This window comes from Somniosus microcephalus, chromosome 16 (genome assembly GCF_052327205.1).
Source record: "Somniosus microcephalus isolate GS21.2 chromosome 16, FLI_Smic_1.0, whole genome shotgun sequence".
Classification (NCBI taxonomy): domain Eukaryota; kingdom Metazoa; phylum Chordata; class Chondrichthyes; order Squaliformes; family Somniosidae; genus Somniosus; species Somniosus microcephalus.
In genome coordinates, this window is record NC_141002.1 from 103,113,968 (window position 1) to 103,126,268 (window position 12,301).

General features: G+C 49.4%; 1 protein-coding gene across 24 annotated transcripts in view; it reads right to left on the bottom strand.

The window, feature by feature from the left end:
* Positions 1–12,301, bottom strand: part of mybpc1 (myosin binding protein C1) — a 140,183-nt gene that overhangs the window by 29,740 nt on the left and 98,142 nt on the right. For all 24 annotated transcript variants that reach the window (XM_086009610.1, XM_086009614.1, XM_086009609.1 and 21 more), the window contains 5 exons: positions 11,424–11,589; positions 8,747–8,853; positions 5,803–5,936; positions 2,698–2,857; positions 827–931 (listed from right to left, as the gene is read on the bottom strand). In XM_086009610.1, coding sequence (XP_085865736.1) covers positions 827–931; positions 2,698–2,857; positions 5,803–5,936; positions 8,747–8,853; positions 11,424–11,589 — 672 coding nt within the window. The remainder of the gene's footprint in view (positions 1–826; positions 932–2,697; positions 2,858–5,802; positions 5,937–8,746; positions 8,854–11,423; positions 11,590–12,301) is intronic.

The window sequence follows — 12,301 nt, forward strand, 5'->3', positions numbered from 1 at the left end:
TTCGCACAGCCCCGCCCCATGCAAGTACAGCCCCGCCCCATTCGCACAGCCCCGCCCCATTCGCACAGCCCCGCCCCATGCAAGTACAGCCCCGCCCCATTCGCACAGCCCCGCCCCATTCGCACAGCCCCGCCCCATTCGCACAGCCCCGCCCCATTCGCACAGCCCCACCCCATTCGCATAGCCCCGCCCCATTCGCACAGCCCCACCCCCATGCAAGTACAGCTCACACAAATTTCCTGAATTTAGCCAGAAATGAACGGGTTGTAAATTAGGCGCAATAAATCCCAACGTCATGCCAGGTCTTTTATGGCAATTTAAAAAAAATCTCCTCACTGTGTACAACAATGTATTTTCTGTGCATCTTTGTGGCATCAGAATGATTCGCGTTAAAAATTGAAAAACTTCCAGGATTGAAGGAGAAAGCAGGTGATTTTTATTGAAAAGAAAGAACTCTCATTTCTCCAGCGCCTTTCAGGACCTCCCAAAGTGCTTTACAGCCAATGAAATACTTAAAAAAAAAATGTCCAGTCATTTTTTTTTAATGTAGGAAACGTGGCAGCCAATTTTCACATCCAAAACAGATGATCTGGTCATTTATTTCATTGCTGTTTGTGGGATCTTGCTGTGCGCAAATTGGCTGCCGTGTTTCCTACATTACAACAGTGACTACACTTCAAAAGGTACTTCATTGGCTGTAAAGCGCTTTGGGACATCCTGAGGCTATATAAATGCAAGTTTTTCTTTCATTACAGATACTGACCAACCTGCTGTGTATTTCCGTTTTATTTCCAACGTCCGGTGATGGCTCAGGCTCTCAGCTTACCTAAAATTGGGGAGCTTCCATCGTAGTCGGGAGGGTTCCAGGCCATTGAGCAGCAGTCACCTCCCACTTCAGTAACTATCGGCGCTGCTGGTGGGTCTGGAATATCTATGGGAGAAGGCACAGGGATCCAATGTTAGCACCCTCACAGACTGCACCCTCTCTGCATTCTGCGGGGACGCTTCGATTCGGTTGCCGGCACAGAATGCACTCGATCTATCCTCAGGACACTGGAGGTTCTCCCACACTGGGCACGACCACTTTTCCACTCGAGTATTTTATAAAATAGTCCCCTTGAAGCCATAGCAAGTTATTCTAAAATTCACACAAGATGCCACAGAACTGCATCAACTGGTAAATCACACTCACCTGGAATCATAGAACCATGAAACGTACAGCACAGAAGGAGGCCATTTGGCCCATCGTATCTGTGCTGGTGCTAGCTTTTTAATTGTAGCTGCCTGCTCTAATCCCAGTCCCGTGCCCTTTAATATTCCTCCTTTTTCAAATACTTATCCGAATCCTTTTTAAACGATATATTCTCTGCCTCAATAGCCCCTTGCGGTAAAGCATTCCATATTCTACTAACGCTCTGCATTAAAACATTTCTTCTAACTCCCTCCTTGCGATAATCCTCAGTCTGGACCCCCTTGTTTCTGATTAGCTGCCCAATCTTGCACCATTTACCCTCTCAAAACTGTTCATCCTTTTGAAACTCCTGCCCCAGTAAAAAAGCCGCAGACTTTCACACCTTTCTTCATAAACTAGAACTTCTCATTCTTGGCATCATTCTGGTGAATCTCTGCCGTATCCTTCGCGTGGATCTAGTTGTCAAGTGCCTAGAAATCGTGCAAGTGGAACATTATTCCACCAGGAGAGGTTGGAAGAGGGGGGTGGAATCCAAACCTTCTGGGATTCTGTCCAATGAGCTACAAATCCCCTTTAAAATTGTACCATTTAGTTTATATTGCCTCTCCGCAATCTTCCTATCAAAATGTAAAAGGGTAGTTACTGAATGTACAGCTATGATCATAGAATTATACAGCACAGAAGGAAGCCATTCGGCCCATCGAGTCTGCGCTGACTCTTTTTAAAAAATTCGTTCATGGGATGTGGGCATCACTGGCAAGGCCAGCATTTATTGCCCATCCCTAGTTGCCCTCGAGAAGGTGGTGGTGAGCCGCCTTCTTGAACCGCTGTAGTGATACTTCTTTGTAACGGTTTGTTAGTGGTCATTTCAGAGGGCCGTTGAGAGTCGACCACATTGCTGTAGGTCTGGAGTCACATATATAGGCCAGACCGGGTAAGGACAGCAGATTTCCTCTCCTATAGGACATTAGTGAACCAGATGGGTTTTTACGGCAATCCGGTAGTTACTGGTCACTTTTACTGATACTAGCTTTTTATTCCAGATTTATTTAATTAACTGAATTTAAATTCCCAGCTGCCGTGGTGGGATTTGAACTTGTGTCTCCGGATCATTAGTCCAGGCCTCTGGATTACGAGTCCAGTAATATAACCGCTATGCTACTGTACCCTTTCGAAGAGCAATCCAGTCAGTCCCACTCCCCCGCTCGCTCCCCATATCCCAGCAATATTTTCCCCTTCAAGTATTTATCCAATTCCCTTTTGAAGGCGACTATTGAATCTGTTTCCACCGCCCTATCAGGCAACGCATTCCAAATCCTAACCACTCGCTGCGTAAAAGTTTTTCCTCATGTCGCTTCTGGTTCTTTTGCCAATCACCTTAAATCTGTGCCCTCTGGTTATCGACCCTTCCGCCAATGGGAACAGTTTCTCTTTAATAATCCTTCGAAACGACGACTAAAAGCACAGCGGGCAATCGACATTATCTCTTTCTTCCGGTCACTTACCGACTACCTTTATTTTCAACAGAGCAGAATCCTCCCCGGCTTCATTTTGCACCAAAATCTTGTAGGACCCGGAGTCGTCTCTCTCGGCCGACTCAATGACCATTGAGGTGTGGTCAGGGAACGTCTCCACCCTCACCCGGCTCCCGGTCTCCAGGATTGCCTACAGACAACAGCAAGAGCCTGAGCAGGAAGAAAACCTCACCGCGCAGCAGCAACCTGCATCTATATAGCGCCTTCACTGTAGTAAAACCTCAGTTGGATTGTTGTTACGAGAATCCAACAGCTTCATGGTCATTTGGAGGGGGGGGGGGGGGTTGGTCCCGTTGATCGTGAATGTAGAATTAGGACGATCCGCGGAGGATTCTATATTCCTTTATTATGGAGCAGACCCTTCTTTTTGTCTCCTGCGTCAACAGTCTATCATCTGTCCGTTCAGGCACAAGACCACAGTACCGTACCCCAGAGAGGTTGGGGAGAAGGGGAAAATGCACAGTGGCCACGTCAGATGTCATTTGTGACGTTGATTAGGGCCGTTTCAATGCTGCGGCAGAGGCGGAAACTCGATTGGAGAGATTCAAGCGTGGATTTGAGCACGGATTTGGGAGGTGACAACGCGGTCAAGGACTTTGGAGAGGAAAGGGAGGTTGGCTATGGCGGGGGGGGGGAGGGCGGGGTGGGGTAGCTTACAGGGACAGAATGGTTGAAAGTGGGTTTGTTTGTTTGAGGTGGAGGGCTGTTGTTGACAGCGGGTTTGAAAGGCAGGCGGACCGTACTCAAGGAGAGGGAACCATTTACAATGCCAGCAATTGCGGGGGCCCAGGGAGGGAGGTGGGGTAGTCAGCAGTCTAGTGTGAATGGGCTCAAGGCAGCCTCATAGACACGGTGAGCTTGGAGAGGGCATGAGGGGAGATGGGAGGAAAACGGGAAACTGGGTTAAGTTCCCTCTCGATTGTCCTTACCCAATATGGAGTGCAGCGCATTTTCAGCCGGAAACGCGCGCGCACTTCCTGCCTGCCATATTAAAAAAAAATGTTTTATTCATTCTCGTGATGGGTGTGGGCATCGCTGGCAAGGCCGGCATTTATTGCCCATTCCTAATTGCCCTCGAGAAGTTGGTGGTGAGCCGCCTTCTTGAACCGCTGCAGTCCGTGTGGTGAAGGTGTTCCCACAGTGCTGTTAGGGAGAGAGTTCCAGGATTTTGACCCAATGACGATGGAGGACTAGTTTCCATTGCCCAAGAGGGTCAGAGAGGAATTTCCCAGATGTTGCTCCCCTCCCCCACCCCCAAATTGGCCTGTGCTTTGATAATTTTTTTCACCTCTTCCAGGAGATCAGATGGATTTTGGGTGGGGTGGGGAGTGTCTGTACTGTGATGCACAAGCACATTTAGGACAGGCTGGATAGACCAGAGGGTCTTGTCTGTCATTTTTCATATCTTTTCTACAAGATGCACTGCAGCAACTCGTCAAGGCTCCGTCGACAGCACCTCCCAAACCCGTGACCTCTACCACCTAGAAGGACAAGGGCAGCAGGTGTGTGGGAACACCACCACCTCCAAATTCCCCGCCAAGTCACACACCACCCTGACTTGGAAATATATCGCCAATCCTTCATCGTCGCTGGGTCAAAATCCTGGAACTCTCTCCCTAACAGCACTGTGGGAGTACCTTCACCACACAGACTGCAGCGGTTCAAGGCGGCTCACCACGACCTTCTCAAGGGCAATTAGGGATGGGCAATAAATGCCGGCCTTTCCAATGAAGCCCACATCCTGTGAATGAATATTTTTTTATATATATAAAATGCTGAACGTTTAATTAAAAGAAATCCCACAGATGCCTCCGGAGGGTTAGTTTCTCGGACATGTTGGGTCCAATCTTTTTTTAAAATTCATTTATGGGATGTGGGCATCGCTGGCAAGGCCCAGCATTTATTTGCCCATCCCTCATTGCCCTTGAGAAGGTGGTGGTGAGCCGCCTTCTTGAATCGCTGCAGTCCATGTGGTGAAGCTGCTCCCACAGTGCTGTTAGGGAGAGGGTTCCAGAATTTTAACCCAGTGACGATGAGGAACGGCCGATATATTTCCAAGTCAGGATGGTGTGTGACTTGGCGGGCAACTTGGAGGTGGTGGTGTTCCCATGCGCCTGCTGCCCTTGTCCTTCTAGGTAGTAGAGGTCACGGGTTTAGGAGGTGCTGTCGAAGGAGCCTTGGCGAGTTGCTGCAGTGCATCTTGTAGAATAGATATGAAAAATGACAGACAAGAAAAGACCCTCTGGTCTATCCAGCGTGTCCCAAACGTGCCTTGAGGGAGTTCCAGGATTTTGACCCAGCGACGATGAAGGATCGACGATATACTTCCAAGTCAGGATGGTGTGTGACTTGGAGGGGAACTTGGAGGTGGTGGTGTTCCCATGCGCCTGCTCCCCTTGTCCTTCTAGGTGGAAGAGGTCGCGGGTTTGGGAGGTGCTGCCGAAGAAGCCTTGGCGAGTTGCTGCTGTGCATCTTGTAGATGGTGCACACTGCAGACACGGTGCGCCGGTGGTGGAGGGAGTGAATGTTTAAGGTGGTGGATGGGGTGCCAATCAAGCGGGCTGCTTTGTCCTGGATGGTGTCGAGCTTCTTGAGTGTTGGAGCTCATCCAGGCAAGTGGAGAGTATTCCATCACACTCCTTACTTGTGCCTTGTAGATGGTGGAAAGGCTTTGGGGAGTTAGGAGGTGAGACACTTGCCGCAGAATACCCAGCCTCTGACCTGCTCTTGTTGCCACAGTATTTACGTGGCTGGTCCAGTTAAGTTTCTAATCAATGGTAACCACCAGGATGTTGATGGTGGGGGATTCGGCGATGGTAATGCCGTTGAATGTCAAGGGGAGGTGGTTAGACTCTCACTTGTTGGAGATAGTCATTGCCTGGCACTTCTGTGGCGCGAATGTTACCTGCCACTTATCAGCCCAAGCCTGAACGTCGTCCAGGTCTTGTTGCATGCGGGCATAGACCGCTTCATTATCTGTGGAGTTGTGAATGGCGCACACCTACAACTAGAAGAAAGAGCACTTTCAAATTGCTGGACATCGGGATTACCTCGGAAGGTAAGGAAGTGACTTACTTTTTCACCTTTCATCCACACAATTTTTGGCATTGGTTCTCCTGTGACGGGGATGTCCAGCCGCAGTTTGTTTCCAGCCACAATCACTATCTCCGGCGTCTTGGAAAGTTGGTTGAGGTGGAGTTTGGGAACATCTAGCGGAGCCAATGTTTAAAAGAGACAAAATTATACACAGAAGCCCCCCTACCCCAGGAACTACTGGCTTGGAAATGTGGGTTAGCATAATCTTTGCGTTGCTTTTTCCATTTACTTGTGTAATGCCTCATCACTAAGGGTCGCCAACCCTGATTGGACGCAATCCAGGAGGTTTCATCCACCCCGCCCCCCACTCTCCCGCCATTGGCTGCCTGACACGCCCATCCTTGTAATGCCCCGCCTTCCCATTCCGATTGGAAGGCGAAGAGAACCTTCGTTTCCCGATTGGATGATTCTGGACTGTCAGTCAAACAAGTTATTTCTCCCGCTTCCACCCCTCCCCCCCTCGACGTCAATATTTTTATGACTAATAAACAAAAGAAAAGCGTTTTTAAAGCCCCAGTGAAGTTTCCGCCGAGTGTTCGATCGCAGCAATGTCCTGGAGATTGACCTTTGCCACCTGGAGACTCCAGGGCCAAGCCGGAAGGTTGGAAACCCCTCACTGCACCAGGCCCGACACGGAGGAGATTCAGCTCCCGCGGCGGAATCGCGGCTGATTGATGGGAGTGCGAATCTGAGAACGGGTGGAGGATGTTAGTGAAGGACCGAGGATCGAAGCAAATTCCTCCTCGGGTCTTGTTTTACAATAAACCAGGCCTGTTGCGGCCGCCAATCAGGCGGTTCGATGCAGCTTGACCCGTCGGGGGCCTGACCAATTTCGCCCCGCGCCAAGCCCCAGAGGCAAATTCCGGAGGCGGGGAGGTGATCGGGGCGGTGGGTGGTGAGGGTGCTCAGTTGTCCTGTGTGGAGCCAGGAGTATTGAACTCTTGCTTCTCCCAACTCCACCAAATATTAAAAATGTTCCGAGTTCCTTTGGGCCTGTTTTGTGAGGCCTCTAACGGGGTCCCTTTAAGGATCAGGCTGCTCAAGACCCAGACATGCCCGTCGGAATTTGCACATCCCCAGCCCCAATTAGTGCAAAAACAATTTAGGAGTCCAGGCCCCAGACCAATTTACCATTGGCTCGAACGCCGGTGCAGATCGGGCGTGGGCCTTAGCCTTGCTAAATTGGTCATTGTTGCACCTGTTTTTGGTCCATAAAACAGGGAGTAACGATGTTACATTTAGACCCCGATTACTGATGAGGTAGGCCGTTCGGCCCATCTTTACTCATCCACCCCGAGAGACCCCACAGCCCCCCCCGCCACCGACCCCCCCATTACAGCATCCAATTGCTTCTTAAATGATTCTGGGGTTTCTGGCTCCATTGCTGTATCTGGGCATCCCTCCCATGTGTTGATCACTCTGTGTGCAGGAGATTGGCCTGATATCAGTGCTAAATTTACCTTTTGCTACTTTCAACCTGTGACCCTTGTCCTACTCTCTCAAATTAATTTACAGTAATATTCCAGATGTACTTGTCCCATTAACTACCTTATATCCCTCCATCAGGTCACCTCTCAGTCACCTCCTTTCAAGGCTCAAATACTCAAGTTTCACCCCTTGACCCTGAGGACTGGCCAGTGACACATTCAACACAGACAATATTGTTTGACTGAGTGTGGAGTAGGAACGTTACTGCCTCTGCCCCATCTGGCCTCTTGAGACGATCAGAAATGACTAACATGCAGTAAAGACTTGCATGTGGGTAAGGAATTAGCTCATCAATAGGAAGCAGCGGGTATCAGTTAGGGGAGCGATGTTGGCCTGGGGAGATGCACTGGGCAGAGAGTCCCATGGATTGGTGCTGGGGAGATGTATCGAGTGGAGAGTCCCAGGGATCGGTGCTGGGAGATGTATCGAGTGGAGAGTCCCAGGGATCAGTATCGAGTGGAGAGTCCCAGGGATCAGTGCTGGGGAGATGTATCGAGTGGAGAGTCCCAGGGATCGGTGCTGGGAGATGTATCGAGTGGAGAGTCCCAGGGATCAGTATCGAGTGGAGAGTCCCAGGGATCGGTGCTGGGGAGATGTATCGAGTGGAGAGTCCCAGGGATCGGTGCTGGGAGATGTATCGAGTGGAGAGTCCCAGGGATCGGTGCTGGGGAGATGTATCGAGTGGAGAGTCCCAGGGATCGGTGCTGGGAAATGTATCGAGTGGAGAGTCCCAGGGATCGGTATCGAGTGGAGAGTCCCAGGGATCGGTATCGAGTGGAGAGTCCCAGGGATCGGTGCTGGGGAGATGTATCGAGTGGAGAGTCCCAGGGATCGGCGCTGGAGAGATGTATCGAGTGGAGAGTCCCAGGGATCGGTGCTGGGGAGATGTATCGAGTGGAGAGGCCCAGGGATCGGCGCTGGAGAGATGTATCGAGTGGAGAGTCCCAGGGATCAGTGCTGGGAGAGGTGTGGGGTAGTATAGATTGGGTTGGTAATTGGTTAGGAGTCAGGAGACAGAGAGTGCGGATAAAGGGAATGTACTCTGATTGGTGGAATGTGATAGGCTTCTGTACTGGGGGCCTCTGCTCTTCACCACATTTATTAATGACTTGGATGAAGGAAGAGAGAGCTGTAGATGCAAGTTTGCAGATGGCACTAAGTTAGGAGGCACAGTAAGTTGTGTGGATGGGAGGAGGAAGTTACAAAGGGACACAGACAGACTAAGTGAATGGGCAAAACTGTGGCAGATGGACTTCAAGTGTAGAAAGACATCTGAAGCAGAGGAAAATATGGGGCTATGACGAGAGAGCGGGACAGTAGAATTCATTTTTTGGATTGCCCGAGCAAAGAGCCGGCACAGACAGGATGAGGCCAATGGCCGCCTTCTGTGCTGTCAACTTCTATGGTTGTGTGCGGTTTCCATGGTTTCAATTACCAATCATGCGCAGTCTGGCTCCCAGGGTCATGGAGTAGCCACTCGGGACGAAAGTGTAGCCCCCATCGTCGTCCGCAGCCATCTTCTCCACCACCAGCTTGTGCACTCTTCAATTGCAAAACACAACTTGTTAGGTTCTCGCGCAAACTAACCAATGAGGAATCTGTAAAAGCAGCAGCTGTTCCTAACTTTTATTTACAGAAGTTGTGTTAAACTTCTACAGAACCTTGGTTAGACCACACTTGGAGCACTGCGCACAGTTCTGGTCTCCATATTTATAAAAAAAAGGATACAGAAGCGCCGGAGAAGGTGCAAAATATGATTTACCAGAACTGAGAGGTTATAATGATCAGGAAAGATCAAACAGGCTGGGGCTCTTTTTTCTAGAAAAGAGAAGGCTGAGGGGTGACCTGATCGAGGTCTTTAAAATTAGGAAGATGTTTGATAGGGTGGATGTAGAGAAGATGTTTCCACTTGTGGGGGTAACCAGAACTAGGGGCCATAAATATCAGATAGTCACTAATAAATCCAACAGGGAATTCAGAAGAAACTTCTTTACCCAGAGAGTGGTGAGAATGTGGAACTCGCTACCACAGGGAGTGGTTGAGGCGAATAGTATCGATGCATTTAAGGGGAAACTGGATAAACACACGAGGGAGAAGGGAATCGAAGGTTGTGATAGGTTGAGAATTTGAAGCGTGGGAGGAGGCTCGTGCGGAGCATAAACCCCGGCACGGAGCAGTGGGGCCGAATGGCCTGTTTCTGTGCTGTAAATACTCTGTAATCCTATCTTCAGTTATGTGATTTCACACACAAGCTACATTTAAATTATAGCCTCCATCTTATGCGAGAAAATGCAGGTACAGAGGAGCAAGAATTCCTCTGGTCACTATAGGGTAGATTTGCCTGACCTTTGCCCCTGGGAATTTTAAAAGAAAAATTACTTCTTGGGATGTGGGCGATGCTAGCAAGGCTGGAATTTATTGCCTATCCCTAGTTGCCCCGAGAAGGTGATGAGCTTATTCCTGAACTGAAGCGGTTTGAAACAACTGAGGGCAGAGAAGAGTTGGTGTGGGGACTGGAGTCACATATAGGCCCAGACTGGGTAAGGAGGATGGAGTATAAAAGCAGGGAAGTCTTGCTTCAGTTATACAGGGTACTGGTGAGGCCACACCTGGAATACTGCATGCAGTTTTGGTTTCCATATTTAAGAAAAGATATACTTGCTCTTGAGGCAGTTCAGAGAAGGTTCACTCGGTTGATTCCAGAGATGAGGGGGTTGATGTATGAGGAAAGGTTGAGTAGGTTGGGCCTCTACTCATTGGAATTCAGAATAATGAGAGGCGATCTTATCGAAACATATAAGATTGTGAGGGGGCTTGATCGGGTGGATGCGGTGAGGATGTTTCCACTGATGGGTGAGACTAGAACTAGGGGGCATAATCTTAGAATAAGGGGCTGCCCTTTCAAAACTGAGATGAGGAAAAACTTCTTCACTCAGAGGGTAGTAAATCTATGGAATTTGCTACTCCAGAGAGCTGTGGAAGCTGCGACATTAAATAAATTTAAAACAGAGATAGACAGTTTCCTAGCTGATAAGGGAATTAGGGGTTACGGGGAGCGGGCAGGGAAGTGGACATGAGTCTAAGTTCGGATCAGCCATGATCCTATTGAATGGCGGAGCAGGCCCGAGGGGCCGTATGGCCTACTCCTGCTCCTACTTCTTATGACGGCAGGTTTCCTTCCCTAAAGGACATCAGTGAACCAGTTGGGCTTCTACGACATTCCGACAGCTTCACGGTCACTTTTACTGGTTCCAGCTTTTTAGAGCTGAATTCAAATTCTGAATCAGCCATGGTAGGATTTGGACTCATTACCTGCTGAACTGCTGGTGATGGGCTTCAAGCCGTAAACCTTCTAACTCAGCGATGAGCATGTTACCATCTAAACCGACAGCTGGCAAGCGTTTATTAATGCAGCTGCCAAACTGGAATGCGCTGCCTGAAAAGGGCGGTGGAAGCAGATTCAATGGTAATTTTCAAAAGGGAATTGGATAAATACTTGAAAAGGAAAAATTTGCAGGGCTACGGGGAAAGAGCAGGGGGACTAATTGTGCTGCTCCTTCAAAGAGCTGGCACAGGCACGATGGGCCGAATGGCCTCCTTCTGTGCAGTGAGTTTCTATCAACTGAGAATGGAGAGCCGTTAATTGGTCACAAGTGACTGTGACTCAATGTGACTGTGACTCCCGGCTAAGCAGCGCCTCGATTTCAAAATTCTCATCCTTGTTTTCAAATCCCTCCATGGCCTCACCCCTCCCTATCTCTGTAATCTCCTCCAGCCCTACAATCTCCTCTGCCCCACCCCCCCAGAGATATCTGCACTCCTCTAATTCTGCCCTCGAGGATCCCTGATTATAATCGCTCCACCATTGGTGGCCGTGCCTTCTGTTGCCGGGGCCCTAAGCGCTAGAATTCCCTCCCTAAACCTCTCCGCCTCTCTATGTCTCTTTCCTCCTTAAAACCTACCTCTTTGACCAAGCTTTCAGTCACCTGCCCAAATTTATCCTTTTGTGGATCGGTGTCAAATTTTTTTGTCTTAAAATACACCTGTGCACGCCTTGGGATGTTTCACTACGTTAAAGGCGCTGTATAAACACAAGTTGTTGTTGTGCTCACTTTCCTCTGTGAGATATCTTTATGTTGTCACTCGGATCGATCACTTGACCGTTTCTGTACCACTTTCCACCCACACTCGCTTCCGACAATTCACACTGAAGCGTAGCCTGTTTACCCGCTCTGACGACTTGGTCAGTTAGATTCTGCAATATCTTCAGGGGTATCACTGGAAAGGAAGGAAACAAAGTCAGGTCATCTTATGCATCTTATATAGAGCACGAAAAACTACCTCGCTTCCTCACCTAACCCTTTACTTTCATTGAAAAGGGGAACCATAGCGGTCATTCACGCTCACCCAAGTGGGACCAATTTTCCTTGGGCTGATTCTCGCCCCAACGGCCCCCAGTTAAAATCGGGGCTGAAGGTTGGGGTGGGACTGAGTCGCGCATAGGCCCAGGCCTGGCAAGGTGGACAGGTTTCCTTTCCTGAAGGAGCTCAGCGAACCAGTTGGGCTTTTCCAACAAGCTTTCACGGGGCAGGAATTTCCTCAGAGATGTTCCACCGCAACTTTGCCGGAAGTGCAACAGAAACTCCGCTTACACGTGGTTTCCGCCACTCTTCTCCCGGTGGAGTTCCAAGGAAATTCACGGTCATTGTTGGTTGTTTTTCCTGGTGCTAGCCCCACAAAGATGACCAGATTGATTGAATTCAATAACTTGCTGTAATAGGATCTGGACTGGGGAACTCTGTATTTCTATTATTTTTTAATTATTCATTCCCGAGATGTGGGCACCATGGCAAGGCCGGCATTTATCGCTCATCACCCTAGTTGCCCTTGAGAAGGTGGTGGTGAGCTGCCTTCTTGAGTTTCATACAACTGAGGTGCTTGATAAGCCACTTCACGGGGCAGTGTGGGACTGGGGACACATGTAGGCCCC